The following is a 22,339-nucleotide window of genomic DNA, read 5'->3' as shown; positions in this document are numbered from 1 at the left end:
ATCTTCTGGCAGGAGGAGATAGACAAACGAGATAAAGAGAAGCAATATACTTTGGTTGTAGTCCTTAAATTTTTTGAGTCAAGCAATATCGCTTGGTCCTATTGCCAGTGAAAATAAGAAAAATTCAAAAACATAGCACATTAAATCTTTCTGCCCAGGAAAGCAAAAAATAAAATACATGGAATGACCTCCAATGCTACTTGCCCTTTCAGCAGAAAATTTCAGATTCAGAAGTGGGTAGAAACTACTGAATGCTACGAAACTCTTAGCACTATTTCACAGCATCAGAGAATCAGAGCTGAAATCAGACTTGTTAGCTTATCATTGCCATAGGCATGCAACAGGCTAGGCAGAACATGGCTTCAGGATTGGAGTCCTTCTTGGTGAGGGTACGGAATCGTTTCATCAGATCCTAGCCTTCACATCCAACTATTTGTGTGAGCTGGTTTGGACACTGTAATAATTTGAAGGTCCTACAAAATCCAGGGTGTCATAGATGGTGTACCCAGGAGTCATTCCTGATGGGAAACATTCCCCTGTCCCTCCTCCCCAACTTTTTCTAGGACTCATCTCTAGTCTTTAACCACAACTGAACAGAGAATGATTTAGTGAAAGAGCAGTGATTAAGGACCGTGAGGAGACCAAAGTCTCTCTGCCAGACAACATGCCCAGTGGGAGAATATTACACTTTGATGTCAAACAGTGCAGTCAGGAAAAGCCTCTGCCAAGTGTGAGACCTGGACATTATTCTTCACCCTGATGAGCTACAGAGGTGTTGTTTTGCCACAAAGGTATGTGAACTGATGGAAACCAGAAGTTTTACTGAGGTTTTCATACGTCTTTGAAATAATCTACATGGAAAAATGTTTTTAAAATATGTTTCAAGTTTTCATCTGTTCAGAATACAAAGTGGGAAAGAATTCCCCTGTACATTTCATTGCAATGGTTCATGTACAACAATAGTAGCACTGGATGTATTAAGAAAAAAAAAAACATGTTATTTATGTAGTAATTTAATTTTGTGCTAATTCTGCCTTTCAGTGTGCCTGAAGAGTCCCAAATGAGAATCACATGCAAACAGCCAAGGGCAGTAAAGAGTCCCTAGAGTGTGACACAGATAAAGCAACAAGGAATCGAAATAATGTTAGACATGGATATGTAGGTTAAAAAAACAAACCATGGTTTATTTAAATGTGTAAAGTACTTGGGAGGGAAAAAGATTACATTGTACTATGGCAATACGACAGCACATACTGTAACAAGCTCATCCATCATAACAAATTTAGGCTACTCTTTCCAGCCTCCTAATCTGCTCAGTCACACAGATTTTTGGGAGAGGCTCGCCGTCGATTTCTCTAGGGGACTCCACACTACAGATTAATTTCAGTCAGAATTTGCTGTCCTGTTTCTGTATGTCAGACTCAGGAGCAGAGCATCATCCTCCCACCAGGGGAGACAGGCGAAATATGGCAAAACTTCGCATGCACTGAGGCCCTCTGTCATGGGTTAAGTAAAAGCAGCCTGATGGAAGATCTGATCCTAGGACAAATCACCAGGCTGTCTGCCTTAACCTTGTCCCAGACGTGGCTCATCACTGGGATGAGAAGCCCAAAGCAGCAGAGACTGAGAGAGATATTATGATAGTTATAAAATGCCATTTCCAGACACAGCTTTTTATTTCAAGTTCTTCTCAATCCAGTCTTTGAAGGGAAGAGCTTTGGTGTAGCCACTGTAGAGTTCTAGGCTGCAAGTTTTATCATAACCCCAGCTCACTAATCCCATCAGGTGCCACCTTAGCTCAGGAGATGCTTTTCCTGGCAAAGTTATGGCTGCGATCCCACCAGTCTCTGCAGGGCAGATATTAGAAAAGGCTGTGTGGTCTTGTTTGGCACAGAACATGCTGTCAGTGATGCTGACTTGTATCCCATTATCCTCATACTGTTGCTCACACAACAATGAATCCACCATCCGAACAACTCCCATGCGGATTGTGTCATTCTTGTATCCGGGGTCTTTAACGTCAGCCAGTACCTTCCAGCCAGTAACCATTATTTTTAAATCCTCTGTGGATGAAGTCAAGTCATGAGAAGATGACAAGCAAATGGGTTGAACACGACTGCTGATTCTGGCTTTGTCCAAGAGTTTTATGATCGCTATGTCAGAATCAAGTAATATAGGGTCATAATTGGGATGCACGATGATGGCAGAAATCTGGCGAGGAAACAGAGCAGGAAGAATTGCAATGGCAAGGCAGCAGCACTCTTTCCATACTACTATAATACATGTTAGTTTATTTTGCATACTTCTCTACGCTCCACTCCCAAACTGTTCTTTCATCATAGTGCTCACTCAAATGAGAACCATGTAAAGAGACCAAGCATCTTCTGACTTTTTTTTTCGGCTTGGGTTTCAGGCCAGTTTTTATTGCATGAAACTCTTCCGAATGAAGAGTCAAGGACATTTTCAGCAAAATGGGGAGTTAATGTGCAGTTCAAGTTTTTCCACTGTTTACTGAAAAGATTTTACCTGCCATGTCATCTTCAGCTTGTTGAATTTGAATGGGGGTGGGGGAGGAGGGGGGCTTTGAATTCAAACGTTATCTTCTTATTGAAAGCCAAACATCTTCCCATCAAAAAAGAATACTAGCAATACATTACATAATGTTGGGGCCAAACCTTTACTGCTACTTACCTTGATGAAACAGTACAAGAATGGATAGTATTCCTATAAGGAAACAAATAATATATTTCCTTACAGGAAAAGTCTGAAAAAGCTGGAATTAGAGGGAAAAAAAAAAAAAAAAAAAGGGGGGGAGTGCGGGGGTGGGGAGGAAGAATCAAATTAACTGTGATTTCTTGGATAAAAGCCATTAATTAACTTACATATGCTCCCACTCCAGAAGAAGAGACACACACAGGCAAAATTGCTATATTTCTCCTCATTTTGACTTCAGCCTTTCTAGTTCTACTTGGAAAAAAAAAAGAAAAACCACTCTGATGAGCCTGAGGTGCTATTTTTGGAGCTGGAGTCAGACATAAACTTCCTTTGAGTTTAGAGCTGTACAGCCTTGGGGCTGAGATGTGAAACGCGCTCATGGCATCAAACCAGGATCTGGAGCACAAGTGTTTCCCTCATAAATTATGCTAATCACTTTTGACCGTAGCTGGCATCTCTTCTGCTTTTTTTCTAGCAGTGTCACTCAAGACATTGTGGCCCATGGAACCTGAGCTATTTTCTTAGTGATCTATGTTAGGGTGTGAACATATGAGTTGGATAGTGTCAGGAGAATTTAATGAACTGCAGCATGTGCCCTTGTGCCATGACAGTTCTGTCAGTTGAGTCTCTAGATATGCATTTCAAAGAACACTGTGTAAGACTATATTGCTCAAAGGATAACCTTTTTCTCCCCGTACAAGATGGATGTGATCAGCATCTGTCTGTGCTCATCATTTTCCCCTCCCAGCAGACTTACCCGCAAGTTCTGGATGCTCTTTTCATCCCTGTCATCATCTCTGTAGAATTTCCCCAGAACCACCTTGAGCTCTGCTGTCTTCAGCACGATGGTCTTGCCCAGGTCAGTGACACAGTGAGCTGCCACCACCACAGTGCGCTCATTCACCAGGGCCCCACTGCAGATAAGGATCCAGGCCCCTTTCCGGAGACTGTTCTCCTTCACTTCGTTGGCTGTCCGATAGATTGCTGCTTGCCAGGGCCACCTGGTAGAGGTCACTGTCTTCTGAAGGGTGATGTTTTCTGCTTTTCCACAGACTGAGGAAACAAGAACCAAGAATGAGGTAACACCTTTTCCCCACCAAAGTATCTGGATATTGCTCTTGATCCCTGCTTAGGATGTGCTGAAAAACCAAACTGCAATGGTTAGCATGAGAGACAGCTTTTTAATTAACATCTGTCTCCAATCTGCAAAATTATAATATAAGAGTATTTTATATAGCTTAAAAAAACCAACCAAACAAACAAGAAACAACAAATCTTTCAATGTTTCCATTATTATCTGAATTCCTGGCTGAAGTGGGAATGTGGATTTAGCACATGAGCTTGTGAATTTTCATGACAACCTTACCAAGCTGCACTATAATGAGATGACTGCATAAAGAAACTGAAAGAACATCCCTGATTCTTGCTTATAATAAAACACCATAAAGCAAGCAGTGCACTAAAACTCACCCTAGGCAGTCACAGAGTAATTGTGAGGTCCTCTCCTAGAACTGGCCTTAGCACAGGTGAGTTCACACCTATGAGAACAGACTTGTCTTGCAGCAAGAACCTTGAAGCAAATGCATCTAAATCAACACCCATTCTGGGGAAAAGGAAAAGCTCTGCCCTGTCCTAGGAATATATTAGCTGGGCTCAGACCTGGGTTAAAATCTCCTGTATTAGGAAAGGTTTACTTCAGTTGAAAGAGTTACATCTTGTGGCCACATTTTTTAGTGTCCCTTTTTTAGTGTCACTTTTTTTTTCCTGGATGTAGTGTGTGCACACTCATAGTGAAAAGGATTGAATTAAATACTTTTCAATACATGACATGATCTCAAAGCAAAACGACAAACAAGAACTTGAAAAATTTGCTTCATCTTAGGATTTACTTTTCACAGTTTGCCTGATGTCAGTAGTGGGTTGTACCAAATCTTGTGGTGTTCTTACCCTGTCTTACTCTGTGCACTAGCTCTGGATAAGATTTTATCTGGACTTAGAGTCTGCAATATGTACCCTTCCTTAGCAGGGTGTATTAAAGAAAGATTAAAAATGCATTAAAATGCAGACTCTCCATTCTATTGCTTAAACTTTGATGTTTTTGTCAGCCGTGTGCCAAAGTATAGAGATGAAAGAAATCACATTTGCAATAAATAATACAGGAAAACATGAAGTGATAGTAGGAAAACATTTTCAAATGAGGAGAGAAACTCACTACACCTTTTGCTCAATAAAAGAGTAGGGAAATTGATGGCAAATTACAGTGCTGAAAGCTTGATCCCTTTACTATCAATTGCACAAGTTCTACTGGTGGATAAAAAGAGCCATATATCCACCAAGCTTTATTGCTCCTATCTCCCAGCCAGAAGCATAGGCAGCCTACACCACTGGAACTCCCTAATAATTTAAGATGAATACACATCTTGTTCCCCCATCCACCCAGAGATGGGTGCATTTTTTTTTTTCCTTGGAGACTCACTTGGAATACACACAGGGGCTCTCCCACTCCATTTTCCTGTCTTCAGACAAGTCCTCCTGCTGCTACCCAGGCGGCGGTAGAAAGGAGAAATGCACTCATACTGAAGCTGAGTGTGCAGATGCTGGTACCCTGGGGGCAGGTCTCCAAATGGCAGTGCTGGCTTCTTGGTTGGGTAGATTTCAAGCTTTTGCTTGCTGAATGCAGATGAGTAAAGTTGATGCAAAGGTGTTTCCCTGTTTCAAGGCACAATGAACACAAGGTAATAATAATAATATTATAAAAGCAATCATTACCATAGCTTTATCATCAGATGCGTTAAGTATCATTTAAAATTATATTTAAAAGCTTGTGAAAGAACAAGGCAAAAATACCATTCCAATAGAGTTTACCAATACTCTCATTTATATCCAAGATATTTTATTTACATATATATATGTACACAAATATAAATATGCATATGTTTATAAATTTTCTATTTGTGTCTCTTTTTCTTCATTTTACAGTTTCTGGATTGCAACCAGTTGACTCTGAATGCGGAACAGTTTTTGCCATTCACAAAAGGACTCAGATACCATGGTTTTAAATAAAGAAATTACACTGGAAGTTGGCATTGCCATAATTAATTCTCACTAGAGAGGAGTTAGGCACATCTTTTCTCTAGTGAACATTTTAATAGGGAGTATTAGGAATCGATTCAGATTAAATCATGTTGATAAAGTTGCTTGATTTAGCAATTAACAGAGATAATTGCCTCACCACAGAGATTTCATAATTGCAAGAATCACTAAGCTTCCATTTAGAAATTGTACTGATTAGCTGAAACATGGCACATAATTAAAAAAAATAAATATATGCACCAGCCTAGATGTGGACCATAAGCTTGACTACAGTCATACTTAAATGTTCATCACTTAGAACATGTCCCTTGCTTTAATGCTTAAAAGCAAATATCTACAGGAAAAAACTACTTATGTCTGAAGGACATAAAATTCAGCAGGAAATTAATTTCCCTTGAGATTTCTGGTACTGCCTGCATCCAGAAAAGCCATAAGAATGTTTTTTTTTTTCACGTGATAATTCCATTTTTGATTACAGAGAGACATAGACTGCCTCTGTCGTATAGAATATATGAGGCAATACATAACAGCACTCAAGGAAAATAGTTATTAAGAACCAAAGCAATGGCAACTTTCTTGTATTTTGGAAGAGCTGCTGTGGTCATGCTTAGACTGCCAGGGTCCCATTCCCTACTCACACGTGACCTTGCAATATTGCATAATCCACACGTTGCCTCACTATTAATCTATGAAATGGAGAGCCTACACCAAGGGACAAAAACAGTCCACGAACATGAGATGCCATCAGGATGCTATGGGGGTGGGGGCATGTACACACTCTCATAGTGCTGGTGCTAATATCTGAAACATTTAGCAGAAAAAGACCTGTGTTCAAAAGTGAATTGAGAAATTTAAGCAACAAAAATCCCCTGATGGCTACTAAAGCCTCCTGATGGCTTCTCAGGGCCATCTCTACAATCATACATCACAGAGCTGGAGAGTGGGAGAGTATTTGGGAAGCACATGTTTGCCTTATTCCTAAAGTCTTCCCTAGGCATCTGCTACTGGCCGTTGCCAGAGACAGGATATGGCTTGAGCTGGACCTTTATTCTGACCTGGTATGGCTGTTCTTAAGACCAAAGCTGAAGACAGTTCTTGCACTGCATCTAAAAATAAATGTGTCATGTGCTGAAAAAAAAAAGAAAAACCCACCACCCTGAAATGAGAAATTACTACTTGGACAAAAAATGAACCTGAACATTGCAGCATAACTAATTCAGATTGGGTTTATTTCAAGAAATCAGCAGAAGGCTAAGCCCAGACAAGGTCTGATTTTTCATTCCTTCCTCCCCTCTTTCTCTACTTCCTCCTCTGCCTCATGCCCACCCCAAACCCATCTTTATATGAGTTGTGCCATATCACTTTGAATGGTGAAACTTCATGAGAGCAGATTGCATTGTCCTTCTCTCCTTGCGCTGTCCCCACTCATTCTTCTCTAAGACAGCACGTGTTCCTATTTTAAGACACACCATTAGCCCCGAGGAACTGTTCTCAGACTGTTCTCATAGCCTGTCACAAGCTTGCAAGCCTAATTCTGGCATTGTCCAGTAGTTTGCACATCTCTAACTGAGCATTTGTTCCCGGCTGCCTCCAGTAGCTTGCAAACCTGTGCTTAAACAGACGTCCCCTCCCAGCAGCAATCTTCGCTTGGTTATCAGTGGAGTTGTGGGAATGGCTGCTCAGGCAGGCTAAACACACAGGGTGGAAAGGAGAGGAGGGGAAAAGCAATCACATTTTTTCTTTAAACTGTAGTTGAGATATTACATTCTCACCTTGACTGAACCTGCATTGGAAGCACTTTCTGTCTCACCAGGTCAGAGATCTTTGGCTCTCTGCAGGCTAGAAAAAATACAAGGTTGCACAGTACTTTCCACATTCACAGCTCAAGTGTTAAAGTTCATACGCATTTCCACTCTTTCCTCTCACTAGCTATAGTGGACTGGATTAAGAAAAGAGGCAGTAAGTTACATGCATTAAAATAAAGATATGCCCTAAACCTAAAGCCTTGAAAAAATACTTCCTCGCAGATCGCCAGATCTATCCCATTTACAACAGTGGGAGCAACTGAGCATCTTCTGCACTGGCACTTTCAGCCATGGAGGAAGATTTGTCCATCAGTGTGTCTGAATCCCAGATTTACACCACTACAGCTGATGGTCTGGAATCTGAGCAAACTTTTGCAATAATGGAATTATATAAAAAATACTTAATTTCTATCTGTGTAGCCACAGACAGCTAATCCCAGTGACTCAGCATACAGAGTGTTATAGATTTCTAAATGTCTGTTTGCTTGTGCACCCATTGTAAGGAGCTAAAGATTCCGATTCAAAGGAACACCTCAGAGTTACCTGAATATGCACGAAATAACAGAAGGGAGATCCATGATTTCTAATTTTGCATATTCAGTTTATTTACTTTAAGAGCAGGATAAAATATTCAGGTTGCTCGGTTCAAATCTCCTTCTTGCTGTGTACAGTGGAAGAAAAGGAATCTTGCCAGATGGATTTTATCTGTATGCCTAAGCACTTGTGTTCTGTGGGATTTAACAGATCTAGGTTTTTGTGCTTACTGTATATGTTAACTTTTATGTCACTATCAAAATTAACATCAATAAAGATGCTTTCCACAAATTATTATATGCTTCAGAGTGAGAATATTTCCATCTAAAATAATAGAATAAATCAAATTCTCCAGGGGACAGACATATTTCCTTATATTATCACTACTACCATTAAAATATGTGTCAAACAATTGCTTTGGGAAAATGAATTTGGCAGTTCCCCAGCCCAAATTCATTCATCCATTCACGGTTTCAGACATGCTTAGAGTAGTTCCAGGTCAACAGCATAATTCCCTTTCTAGCAAAGATTTAAATATGTGTTTCAGGTTTTGGTGAATACAGATAGTTCACGTATGTCCTCCACTGGTTTTCTGAACTAGACCTTCAAGACTGCAATCTACAGGCTTGGTCTTTCACACTCATGACTGGTCCCATTGACTTAAAGGGATTATGAGAGGAGAGCTGGGCCGTACGACAGCAACTCTGATGAAACAATTATTTCCTTCTATTTCAATTCCCTCTTGATCTCCTTTGGTTTTGATCTTTCGCAGGTTTGATCCTAGAATGAGGGCTAGTAAGGGTCTTAGGGAACATTGCTTTCTATGTTTAAACATGGAAACATCTTCTGGAATCGCTAGTATCTTCTCTGCCTGAGTTTAGCAGCCAGTGGTGCTGGCAAACTACCAATCTCATTATCAGGTGTCCATTAGTTTAATCTTCATAAAAATGATCATTTGGCAAGTGTAAATTATATAAAACAAACTCCAGTAAAACCATAGCAGCTTTTGTGAGTTGTGGTAAAAAAAAGATTGTAAACTACCTTTTATGCAGATTGGCTGCTTCCCTGACCACTCTCCATCATCTTGGCAGGTCCTCTGTTCATTCCCACTAAGAACATACGAGTTGTTACAAAAGAAGGCAATGACTGTGCCAATTTTTGCATAGCGTCCATTAAAGAGCCCAGTGTCTTCTACTACTCTTCTGTAGCCATTGAGTGGGCCACCAGGATCTGAGCAGGTTTTTTCATCTAGAACTAACAATAGAGGGGAAAAAAAGTAACCATTTTATAAAGTTCACACCATTATTTTCACCCATCAGATTATCTGGCATTCCATTCAGACATTACTACACAATCTACACTTTATTAAAGATGCCTTTTCAAGACCCGTCTGGGATCTCTGTCTTCAAAAAGATCAAATATTAAAGAACAAATTATAATATACAGATGTCTGTTTATAATACACACTTTAGTCTTCACTGAAAGTGTAAGATTCTCAAATTGTTAAAAAAACCTTAAAATGTAGCTGACAATCTGGAAAAGAACCTTGACTTTACATGATGTTAATGTCCCATTAACATTAAGAGGGCTACTTCAAGAGCATAAAAGGATGCACTTAAGTTATTCGCAGGAAACAGGCCCTTGGCATTCTTTCCTTATTTTCTGTACTTTCAATACCTCACTGGACTTGGATAATAAAACTAAGCTACTTAATTTTACTTTTATGTTTGGTTGCATTTTGGTTTCTTAGCACTGAGAGAGAGATCTCAATAATCCAGGGCAATATGGGAATTGAAAAAGAACATATATATATTTACTGATACTAAAAATTTAATATGGAAAGCTTACTCATGCTAGGTTCTGCCTATAAAACCTCTTTTACTTCCTCCTTCCCAATAGTTTCCCCTGCGTTTTTTGTTGTTGTGTTTTTTTCTCTCAATAAACTTAATTTTTTGGCCTAAATCTGGATGACAATATTCCCTATGGGATGCTAATAAATGCTTTTCCCTATATTTTTCACTCCTCTGCTCTTTCTATTTAGCAACTGAAAAGGTACATTTTTTTTTTCCTTTGGATTTCATCCTAGTTTTCTTGTCAGGATGACAGTAACATGCAATTCTGTTTAATTCCTCTGTCTGGTGTCTCATTGCATGTTAACCAGCGAACATCTAATTTAGACAGCTAATATTGGTGCTGCTCTGCTTCTGGAGGGCTGAGAAGACTGAGATGTATCAATTGACCAGAAATGACCTCTTCACGTCGTTGCTTCAGACTCGGCTGCCTACTCAGCCTCACTTCACAAAAGCACCAACGTATAACAAAGCACTTAAACATTTATTTAAACCCCTGTGAAATCAGCACAGTAACAGTGCATAGGTATGGCCCTGTCCTGTTCCCATATCCTCACGTCAGCAGACAGAGCCCAGCTCAGAGAAGCGTGTGAGCTCATAGCTAACCATAACAGTACAAGTTCAATGAAGACCATATGCTCTTAACATTGAGAATGTAATTCAAGAATTCAAGCTAAGCCTATATTTCAGTGCTTTCTTTAACAACATTGGATTTTAGCATATGCTGAAGGTTATAGATGTGCTTAAATACTTTTCCACGAGTCATATTCAGTCAACAGAGGACGTCTGAACTTCCTCTTAACCAGGAGAAAGGGAAAAGCAGAGCCCTGTCTCCTTTGAATTTGGCTCCATTTTTCTTCTCTGTACCTCACAGGCTCTCTCACTTATGAACCACAAGTGACTGATAACTTGATAGCAGCTGAAGACTGAAGGGAATCACGCACAGTATAATGCTTTATTTGTAAGTTGCTTTCTGTTTCAATATCTAGCCTAGAGGCATCATCTAATGAGCAGAGGGCATGTTTCCAACTGTACCGAAGCTTGACCAAATAAGTCAATGAAGGCTTTCTCTTATTTCACCCTACACCTATCTGTAACTTGAATAGTAATTCTCTTCTTCCCTAAGCATGGGGTTATGACTTTTTTGATGGATTTAAAACAAAGAGAAAGCATCTGGGAAGGAGCGACCCAAATTACACCAATTAGCACTTCAGTAAGAGCCAAGTCTAGAGACTGATCTTTCAGTAGATCTTTAGCCCCAGACATCATGCAGCAGGGACTTGAGCACAATCCTGATATTACATTTACTGTGACTGGAGATGTTCTCTCTAGACAGAAGAATGCCTATAGCTTGCTCTTTCAGATGAACTCATATACAGCTGTTTCACAACACTCCCCCCGAAGAGTCTAGTCTTCATGGAGTAAGCCCCTAATCACCTCCACAGGGTGCACCAGACTTCTGCAGAGAAGATATCAGAGGTATATAGTAATGGAAGCAGCTATTCATTATTGCACAATGTCCTTCACTTGGTTTTGGTCCAAGACATTTTCAGTCTGTGTGTAAGAAGGATGTATGCCTAAAGTCTTTGAGGAAATTATTTTCCAGTCATTTGATGTTTCAGTCAGACCTTTATATAAGCAAGTCTTGCAGGCCTGGTCTCCAGCAGAGTAAAATAAGGATCCCTACTGCTTCTCAAAGACAGGAAGACAAAAGAACATCATGTTAAGCCATGGATCCACCAAATTTCAAGTGAGATTTGGATATTCTAGTTTCATGTGAATACATTGGCGGAAACCTTTTATAAGAAGCAAAACTTAAAGTGACCTTACCACATTCAGGATGATGTGTTGACCAAATCCCATCAAGCTGACAGTAGGCAACACGGCTGCCTTTTAAGCTGTAACCCGCGTTGCACTTGAAGTAAACCTGGGCCCCGTATTTAAAGTCATCTCCTTCCATAAAACCATGAGCGGGAGCACCTGGAGTCCTACACATCACCACTGACAGTTCAGATATTTCAAAAAAATCCACTTTATTACAAAAACAGGACTGTGTTAGGATGATTCTTTATTTAGAACATTGAAAAACCAATTAACATGGGCAGAGGAGTCAAAATTACAAGAAAGATATATGCCAATCTTTAGAAAGTTGTTTAGATGTCAGTACTACACACACTTACATATACGCCACTTTTCAAAATATATCTAGATCCATTCAGTTCAATGAGATTAGGCAGAAGTGTGAAGTGATCATGTGCATAAGCGATTTGCATCATTAGGGCTCATTTGCTCAATGTTAGTACTTGAAGCACTTTTTGTCTTAACAGTGGTTTTGAATGAACTATCATGCTTGGTCAAGAAAAAATTTAGATTCTTAAAAGCCTTATATTGAAATTCTTTCAAATTTTTCTTTCTATCTTTATACAGTTTTTCAGATAACCTCACTGAAATATTAAAGCATCATTATTTGTGTAGATCAAACATTATCATAATGACATTAAAAAGAAACCTTGATATTTACCAAACTGTGATATTTTACCCTTTCCACAGGGTTTGCTCTATTGGGAAAATAATTACAGACAGTGGTCTATTTAACTACTGCATGTAGTAAATATTCGATTAAACATTGTAAGCAAGATTTCTCTGAGAGCGTCAAACCAGCCATACTAAATCAGACCAAAAGCCCATCCAGCACAGAAACCTGTCTTCAACGATGGTAAACAGTAGATTTGATGCAAGGAATATAAAAACAGAGCAAGCATATAGAATACTCTCCTGGCATATTCTGGCAGCGTTCAGCAATCTGGGGCTCAAGGATTACCTGAACTATAGTGGTATGTTTAGTATAACATACCCTGGTGATTTTCTTTTTTTTTTTTACAGTAATTTGTCTGAGTATTTTTTAAACTCAGCTACATACTTAGTGTCCACAATATTCTGTGGCAATGAGTTCTACAGACTAAGTGTTTTGTGAAAAAAACCTTCTTTGGTTTGGTTTCTAGCCTACCACCTGATAATTCCATTTGATGCCCTACTTTATCTGTTACAAGAGACAAAGAACATCCATGCCCTATTCACCTTCTCCAAAGTCACTTTTTAAGACCAATTTTCTGTATGTAGAAATTATATGTATGTATTTCTGCATGTAGAAATTACAGCAATGTAGGAAACACAGGTTTTAGTATCTACACAGTTATCCATCTCTGTGTGTCTCTGGCTTTGCCAGGCCATTCATTGTGGAAAACTGCCTAGGAAAGGATTCAGTGCAAGATTTAGATACGCGTATGGGTTTTTTACCTGGCAGCTGTGGTACTCTGCTGAAGACAGACAGATGAATGTTAAAGAGATCATCTCTACTTTATGTTTTAAAATTTTGACTTTTTCTGTTTTGCCTCATAGCTAGTTGCTTACTAACCTGCAGCTAAATTTTGATCCTCACACTTGCAGAGGAAAAAATTTTCTAAGGCCTCAGCCCTGTAACACAGGACACATATGAATGTGTCTATTTATATAGATTGTGGACTACCCAATTATTTCCATAAGGAAGAGATTATTGAGTAACAGTCGTAAAGCTGCAACTTTCGCAAGAACAAGGCCCCAGAAAATTCCTCTAATTTTACAGATTACTACAAACATCAAAGAATGCGATGATCATTTGTGCACTAGTAAGCACAAGTCTTGGAAAGAAAAACTACCTAACATTTGAGCATTAGAGAAGGGCACAGACTCACTCCTCCAAATCAAAACACATCCAGTTAAGGGAGCTCAACATTTCCTCTTGGCTGCGAGTGTTCTGCATCAGTGTCATCTTTAGTGAAAGAATAACAATAAAAATTCAACAAAATTAATTCCTAGCCCTTGTTGTTTATCATGTGAAATATAGGCACACACACATATACATGCATATATAGGTCCATATGTGTATACACAAGCACATACATAAATGAAAGGAAAATAATGGGAGTGCAGATCTTCTAGGTGTTTTAAATTCTCAAAACACTTGTCTTCCTGTTCATGATCTTTGTATTTCCAGTCACTCCCTCCATATCATAGAATCATATCTTTCTCTGAACAGCAATTCTTTTCACTACATTTATAGTTCTCTCTTGCAATGTAAAGTCACACTCAGCTTGTCAAATGATAAAAGATGATTAGAAACATCTATGCACCACTCAGAGTTCTCCTTTTTACCATAAATACAGGTTTTCTGTTTCACTTGTGGTCCAGTTCAGCTCTGCAGAATGAATGTTCTCATGCTTATGTGTTCTAGGTCCATCCTGGAAATAATGTCACCAAGCTACACTTTTTTTTTCCCCCCACAAAATATAAGTATTTGTTCTTGTTCAGTCTCCTAAGTGATTAAGATATTTAATTTCTAGTCCTTTTGATTTGCTGTGATTGCCAGACTTTCTTTAGATTCTCTGTGCTAGTGTGACCCAGCTGGAACAACTCTGGTTTTAGTTATGATGCAAATTCAGTGTTTCGTGCACAAATTTTTTTAGTACTGAAACTATGGCCTAGAGTAGAGGGTATGGAGGCAGAAGGTCATGAGATCTAATCATAGCTATAAAACTGTGTCCATGGGTAAGTTGCTTCATCTGCTGTATCCAACAAATGAGAGCATCCCTTTTCTCACAGGGATGTTATAAGCATTAGCTCATACCCACTTGTGTCACAGAGTCACCGTGGGGTTTCTCTGATGGCAAAACAGCTAAGTATTATTAATAGACATGTCCCTTTTGTTACCCATGCCTTTTTCTACTGGTCGGTCATCTGTTCTCTTGTAACGGAATAGGTCTGTCCTAATCTTTAAACTTTGCCACTGGAGGCACAGCTGCTCATTTTATTTTTTCTTGGGATCATTTTGTAAGTTCATTCTTTCTCTCTACAAATTAAATGTGTTTTTGAATCTTGAGATGTTCCCTGCATCTCAGTACCACAGCTGAGCTCTCTGTTTTCAGCTATGTTATCTAGCCTGAAAGTCAAATACAGTTACTCTAGTATCTGTATCTATTGCTTTGGTTTGAGTTCTACAGCTTTTTTCCCTCTTCAGTTTGACTGGTCTTTTATCCCTTTCACCTAATATGTTTTAGGCAGCTCTTCTCCACCTTTTCTCTTTACTTGTGAACACTTCATGCAATGGAGTTTTTAACAGTTACTGTGAAGGGAATCCTAGCCCCTGTGTGCTTCATCCAACTCTTTGTTATCTTTTTGTGGAGAGGTTCCCATCAAGAGTGTGAATTTGACTGGTTCTTACATCTTTCAGAATGTGCAGTATATTCCATTGAACTTTAGGACAGCCTCCTTTGTTTGAGATATTTTATTGAAGTCTTTCAATATTCTCTCCTGGTGTAAGGCTATATCCAGCTCTCCAACAGATGTTTCTCAGAAGTCAAAAAGAAAGGAAAAAAACATTTTGTAAATGTCATTCATACCTAGCTCTGCCCTTAGCCTCTGGACACAATCATACACTAGCCATAAAATCCAACCACTTGAGCTGACTCAATTCTCTTCAGTTTCTAAGCTCTCTAAGATATATTATATGATTTCAGATTTCCTTCCCTAGGCAGGATGGGCCTGATCCTGCCATCTACTGAGTATTTCTGAATATCAGTCCTCGTCTGTCGTCCAGCTTTCACAGTTACATGGGCTTGATAACCCTCACAGCCCTCACCCACCCACAGCCATCCCCATCCCACCTTATATCCACCCCCAGCTATACCTGTGCCTGGTCTAGCCTGACCGCTACAGCAGAGACGGGGCCTTGAGCCGTTTGGACAGCACTTCCTTGGGAAGCAGGTGGTGGGCTGGCCAGGAGCACCCCATGGGCTTGAACCATTCCTAGACCACTAGTTAGACTGCTCTGCTCTGCATGAAATAAATTATTCCTAATGTCCTATGACTCTGGCTGCCTGCCTTTAAGGTGTCTTAGATGTGTGTCGTTTGTGCTGTGTTTGGCTATAGCATTACTTGTTCACAACAAAATGAGAGAGGAAGGAGTAGGAAAATCTGTCTTGATAATCCGCAGGAGGACTTTCTCGCTGACACAGCAGTGGTTAAAGAAAGAACTGGCATCCATAGGCCTTATTCTACTTAAAGGCCTTATCAGCATTTCCCTAGTGTTAGTGCAATGCCTTCTGAATATCAGTCACTGAACAGCTTTTCACAAGATTAATACCTTACCTTTTCTCTCTGCACTTTGCAAAGCAGACAGAGGAAGAAGCAAAAGACAAGGTAGAGAGCTTCAGACAGAATTATCTATGCAATGTACCATGAAGTCAGCAATACGCACTCCAAACTGTAAGGTTTGAGGGCATGCTGCCACAATGGAACTAAGAGTGTCAGGACTGCAGGTTGCAGTGCTTGGTCTCTGCACCTTTCTCTTCACAAACAGAAGACAAAAGCCACCAGGAATCCAGAAAATGGACTAGGTGGCTGCAAAATTCTACTATAAGCTGGTAATGGACAGCCAAATATGAAAGACATTAATTCAAGGTCTGCCAAAAAAAGTCTAAGCAACCCAAAGACTCCACGAGGGTCAGGCTGATCCCATTATTCATGCCATGCTGTCATCACAACTACACAGGTTCTGGTGAATTTATATCTAGAAAACAATAGGAAAACTGGAGAGATTTCAGGGAAAGGTGAAACTAATGTTAGGGAAATATGATCTTGAGAGTGACTAAGAGCTAAGAATAACCACCCTGGTCATGCAAAAGCTAAAAACTCCAATAATCTAAAAGCTAAAGCCAGAGAGGAGACAGTAAAATGTTTAAAGGAAGGCAAAGAGGTATATTCAGTCAGAATAAAATTAAGAACAGGAGAATTCTTACTCAAGAAAAACTCCATAGAAGTCTCCTTGACAAATGTTTGAAAGGCATAGCAGGATGTAAGTGGAAATGATATAATTCTCATGATCTGAAAATTGAAACTCTAGCTAAAAAAAAACCTGGAACAGACTTTGGAGAGAACAAGGCAGCACTAGCAAGCCCATTATAAGCTGAGAGACTTTTTTTTTTATTTTAATTTGTCCATACACAATGTAGATAACCCTTGTCACTTTAGGGTCTGAGGCAAGTTTTGGCCTGTTACAGCTCTGTACAGTTCATAAGACAGCAAATGTGCTACAGGCACCTCTGGCAGAAATGCTCAATTGTGACAGCCTAGTTGTTAAAGAATAAAAAACAGAGCTGCCTCAAGTGTCTATATAACAAACTAAGATTCCTGATGAAACTTATTACCCTTCTTGCCTCTTACTTTGGTGTCTTGGAAAAAAGAAAACAATATTTCTGTCCCATATGAAACATTAAAATGGTTCTACATTTCACAGATAACTTTGTGGAATCTGAGAAAAACTAGACTAGAGGAACAGTAAGTTCCTGAATTTTTAAGTAAAATGTTTCATTATTAATAATAACAGTGCAAATTCCTCTCCCTTTTAAATTATATGTAAGAGACATTCCTCAGATCTGAATTATCTGCCATTTAGAAATAGTTTTCATGCTTATTTTATCACCAATGAGATAAATTAGATAATCTCTTGAGCTACACTTTTCTCTTTCCAATGTCCTTCAAATCCTGCCTGATGGATTTTCTTTTGTCCCAGGGTCCTTTTACTAAATAAAGACCTTTTTTTTCCTGTTGCCTTCCTCTCATCCACTTCCTCGTTAAATAATATATACCCCCTCACACATATCATACATTATCTCTAAATTCTGCACAACCTTTCAATAATATATTGCATGCCTGAAATAAATCTCATTTGTCACTGCTGGTACTAATAAAAGGTTTACATTTCTATTTTTGTCCTCCCTGAAATATTAGGTGCAAGAGCTTGTAATTGTATGGAGTTTTGTTCTTAATTTGCTTACAGGATTTTTTAATACTGCTGCTGCTAAAGAAATTTATCTTGTTGCATATTCCCAAGTCAGAGTTTGGCTTTCAGGTTGACTCGTGCTAATGTATATAGCACATTTTGACTATCTAGTAGTGGCTCTGGGGAACATTTTTCTATGTACTTGTAATATTACTTTCACATAAGGTGTGCTGGCATGCTCAGTGGAGGCCAAACATTGAAAATGGCCGCAGAAACTGCACTTGGTAACAATAGGGGAGTAGAGCAGATTCTGCTGTTATGAATCCTAGCATATGTCTTCTGCAGTGAAAGAGAGTGCTACGGACTTGCTTTGGGACCCTGGGTGCCACCATCCTAACCAAGCCAGTCTAATGACTGTCAGAGAAAGCCTGATAGAGACTGAAACTGAAGAAATTTAAATAACTATCCTCAGAAAGAGGACAGTTTGTCAGGAGTAAGACTAAATGACATTATTTTCTCCAGTTAATGCTATCATGACCCAGCATGCTGCTAAAAGCCACAGCAGCCCATGAGTCAGAGAAATGCTGTGCAGGGAACCTAAGCATCAGGATTTTGGATCCTGAGCTTTGGGTTTCCTGGCTCCGCAGCAGTGGCTGGCAAGTGCTCTGGAGCCAGAGAACGTGGAAGCCCCAGAAATCACAGCTCCAAGATGCTGTTGCTGGAGGGAGTATAACATGCAGAGTAGGTGGAAGTGATTTCTTTTTTTCTCTCTGGTTAAGAAAATAATAATTTTAAAAATCCAGCAGAAAATAGAAATTAATTTGCAAATTTACTGCTATGAAACCATTCTAACAGAAAACTCCCAGCCAGCTCTACCTCCATGCGCTTCATGCAGCTCACTGATATTTGCAGCTGCTGCCTATGGCCAAAATAAATTTTTATGGCTAAAATCAATGGTGGCAAATCCCATCAGGTTTGACTTTTGGCCTGCAAGTCTCTGATTTGATCAAATTCTTCTTCTTGGTTTAAATTTTGTTTTGAGGGCAAGTCTGATTAAGTGACTACCTGAGTATCATTATAGAACACTTCTTAAAGATTATAATTTCTGTATTTCAAAAGTTTTTTATAAAATTAGTGTCTGTCTGCATTTTACTGCTGGTGAAGCTATAGCACAGAGATATCAAATGATTTACCTGAAGGTAAACAGTGAGTGAGCGGAAGAGCTAGGAATTGTCCTGTAATCTCTTTATATTCTTACTACATTTACATTTAACCTGACCTATCTTTGTGCATAAATCAGCATTAAATAATGATAGCATGACATAATCCACACATTATTCTCAGCAGCAGTGTTTTGTACAAAGGTGATGGAGCCATACGGGAGCAGATGATAGTTCAATGTGCCTGAACGCAAAGCACAGGAGTTAAGGAGGCAGGCAGCCACAAACAGCTTAGCAGTTCCTGCTGGGTATTGTGAGGCCCTTTGCAAAGCCCATGAGTAAAGAGCTTTTCTGAATTCAGACTTACATAATTTGTAGTCTTCACTCATAACAGAGCTTATTTCCTAATCTTGGCCTGTAAGCTCTGTCAGTCCACGTAAATCTCTGATACCATTTATTCCTACACTTATCCCTTCTCTCCCCAGCATGCATCCACAAGGTGAGGACGCCCCAGGTTCTCACAGGGTTTGCTGGCAGAAAAGAACTGACATGGGGGAGGACTCAGATGGTTCTCCTGAGATATCATCCCTCTGCAGCTTGGCATAGCAGCCCAGAGACGGTTAATGCCTAACACATAAGCCCACATAGACTAACTTTAGCCAAAAGCATAAGGACATTGGCTGTTAAAATGTTTTTGGAATGGCTGTGTCCTCAAGGATGGAATGAGGTGAGGGATTTCTGGAGGCTGTGACTCAGAGTGCTCAGGAGAATTGCTTTTTTATTCCTTCTCATAAGCAGCGAGCAGAGCTTTCAAGCAAGAATATCAGTTTGGAGATGGATTTGATGAAATAGTCCGCCAGGTTCGGGAGCCATCAGGCCATCCTGCTATCTTAAGATAGTGTGGCTCTGCGCTCTCCTCTGCGCAGGGCTGCCAGACCTCGATGTATCAGGTCACACACACTATGAGGAGGGAGCTCTGACTCCAGCCTTATGCTTCAGGAGTCCCAGTGTTCTTGTCTGGCTCCTGTCTGCCTTCAGGATTCTCTGCATGCTGGGATCATGGGCACATCATAAGTCTCCTGATAGCAACGTTGGATTCATGACATCCTGCAGCAAGCTCTGTAAGTTATGGTGGGAATGTCCTTCTCTCTGTGACACTGCTGACATTCTGTCTGAGCTTGCAATTGTTTCAGCACAGGATTTGTTCCTACAATGAGCTCAATTCATGGTGATGGTACTTACACTCAGGAAAGAGCCTGGCATCTTCTGATGTTGCTCTCAAGATGAACTCTCAGCTCAAGCTCTCCTGAATAAATGGTAGCAAGCACTGCGGGATCCATTATAAGGACATTAACCTTCTTGCCACCACCTCTCTGAACCTTCCACCCCTCCTATGCTGGAGAGTGCTGCTGACTAGGAAGCTGCACACTGACAAGCAGCCCAGCTGTTCTCCTCCAGACCCTGGCAAGAGCTGGATGTGAATGAGATAAGGAGATCCTGTACAGGAAAGGCAAGGAAACCACTGTGATAAGAAGGTGTTCACAATGTTTTCAGGAATAAGTAGACCCTCGGACCTCAAAGAACAAGGATGCTTTGAACAGCTGCAGCCATGCACCCAAGTAGCACTGCTCTGCTTAGTCATGCCTGTCACCATAGACTCAGCAACAAATGGGTGAGGCTTTAGGCAGGGGTCTCACAGGTGCCTCCAACCTCTATGTTATCACAGGCACTTTATCTGGCAAGGCTAAGATACTAACACCCAGCTCCACAAAGGTGCTCACCCATGTCATGGTAATTTCAGTAGGTAAAATTGCAAATAAATGTCACTTAGGAAATAGCCTTCAGTATCAAATACAAGTCCTGGAGGGTTAACAAGGATTATTCCCTAAAAGTGCCCCCTTCCATTGCAGTAGCTTCCATTCAGGTTGCTAGCAAGGGAGGATTTTGGATAAACTAACTCTGCCCTCACTCGTGTTTGAAAAGAGAGGAAACTTCACCCTCCTTCATGCATCTTGTGATATCCCAGGATACATTCTCCCAGCTCCATGCTCTGCTCCAGCTACAGCTCATGCAGAAACACTTGGACAGACAATTCACCACAAAGATTTTTTGCCTTAATTTACCCCCAGGAAAGAGTCCTGGAAGTTCAAATCTCCTCTCATTGTTGCATTTTACCAGCCCTCACATTAATCCTGGAAATGTCAAAGGAAATCATAACAAGGGCAGCTGATCAGCCATCCCCAAGTACCAGAGACAGTAGATTTCCAGTCCTGCTCTCTGGCCCTCTTTGATTTTGTAGTGGTTCCACCAGCTAGGAATAATCACACAAAAATATGATGTAATCGCTACTGAAATTCAAATCTTTTCATTCCCTTCCAACCAATTGGAACTCACTCCTGATGTTTTCCAGCTTCTCCCTTCTGTGAATGAGACTGTATCCGTGTGAAAATATGCCTGGATCACCCACTGTGATTTATTCATCCGGAGGCAATTTGGAGGTTGCTGCTTACAATTAGCCACTTGATCTTTATCAGCGTTGTTCTTAGCACTTAGAGAGCTGTATCTCTGGATACAACCCTTCCAGTACTTGAATGGCCTATTTAATTATACAACTGGACCTGTTTGTGCACGGGATACTGGAATGACTGAAATCCTAATGATCCTCAACATTCACTTTCTCTACCAGAGGCAAAAACTAATATTTAGATTAAGTTCCCCAGTGTGTCCCTTGGAAAACATCACAATATCACACTGCAGAGGAGAGCACTATCTGCTCAGGAGAAAGATTGTAAGGCAACAGAGAAGCTGCTCTGCTCATTATTAAATATAGCAAATTACAAAGGAGAGTAAATCATCTCGAGACATCAGCTTTCCAGCTAAACAGGGACAAACCCAGGAAATGCTGGATGAGAAAGACACTCTAAAGAAATGTATATTGCTTTGAAACAATGTTTGTGAATGTGCATTAACTGTAACAGGAAAACACCATCTAATGATATAGATTCACTCTAGCATAGCTGACAGAATAGACAGCTGAGCTGGATTTCAGACAGAAAGGAAGATCTGGCATTGCCTGTTTAAGAAAAAGAGATGGAAATTACTAAGTAATGAGATGAGAGTGTAGGGAAAAAGAAAATGAAGGGAACTAAGAAGCAGGAGAGTATTAAGGAAGTAGCACAGCAATTTGGTTGGCTGTGAAATGCAGTTCCTGAAGAAAGCAAAGAGGAGTATGGGAGCCATAAGAAAGAGCAAGCTGGATACTGCCTGGTCATTTGTGTCATCATTCCTACTGCCTGGGGCCATTCTGCCTTGGTAGTGTTTTGTATCAGCTGCAAACATTGTTGAAGACAGTGAAATCATGCCCAC

General features: G+C 40.1%; 1 protein-coding gene across 4 annotated transcripts in view; it reads right to left on the bottom strand.

The window, feature by feature from the left end:
- Positions 1-1,163: 1,163 nt before the first annotated feature.
- Positions 1,164-22,339, bottom strand: part of PAMR1 (peptidase domain containing associated with muscle regeneration 1) — a 58,154-nt gene continuing 36,978 nt past the window's right edge. For 3 of the 4 annotated variants that reach the window (XM_086748128.1, XM_086748129.1, XM_086748131.1), the window contains 6 exons: positions 11,828-11,998; positions 9,189-9,401; positions 7,581-7,647; positions 5,192-5,424; positions 3,473-3,768; positions 1,164-2,211 (listed from right to left, as the gene is read on the bottom strand). In XM_086748128.1, coding sequence (XP_086604254.1) covers positions 1,675-2,211; positions 3,473-3,768; positions 5,192-5,424; positions 7,581-7,647; positions 9,189-9,401; positions 11,828-11,998 — 1,517 coding nt within the window. In that variant the 3' untranslated portion in view covers positions 1,164-1,674. The remainder of the gene's footprint in view (positions 2,212-3,472; positions 3,769-5,191; positions 5,425-7,580; positions 7,648-9,188; positions 9,402-11,827; positions 11,999-22,339) is intronic. The other variant, XM_086748130.1, reaches the window with a different exon arrangement.

The sequence above is a fragment of the Chlamydotis macqueenii genome, chromosome 5 (genome assembly GCF_036417535.1).
Source record: "Chlamydotis macqueenii isolate bChlMac1 chromosome 5, bChlMac1.mat, whole genome shotgun sequence".
NCBI lineage: Eukaryota > Metazoa > Chordata > Aves > Otidiformes > Otididae > Chlamydotis > Chlamydotis macqueenii.
Note: the sequence above shows the minus strand (reverse complement) of the source record. Positions and strands in the feature narration are given on the sequence as shown.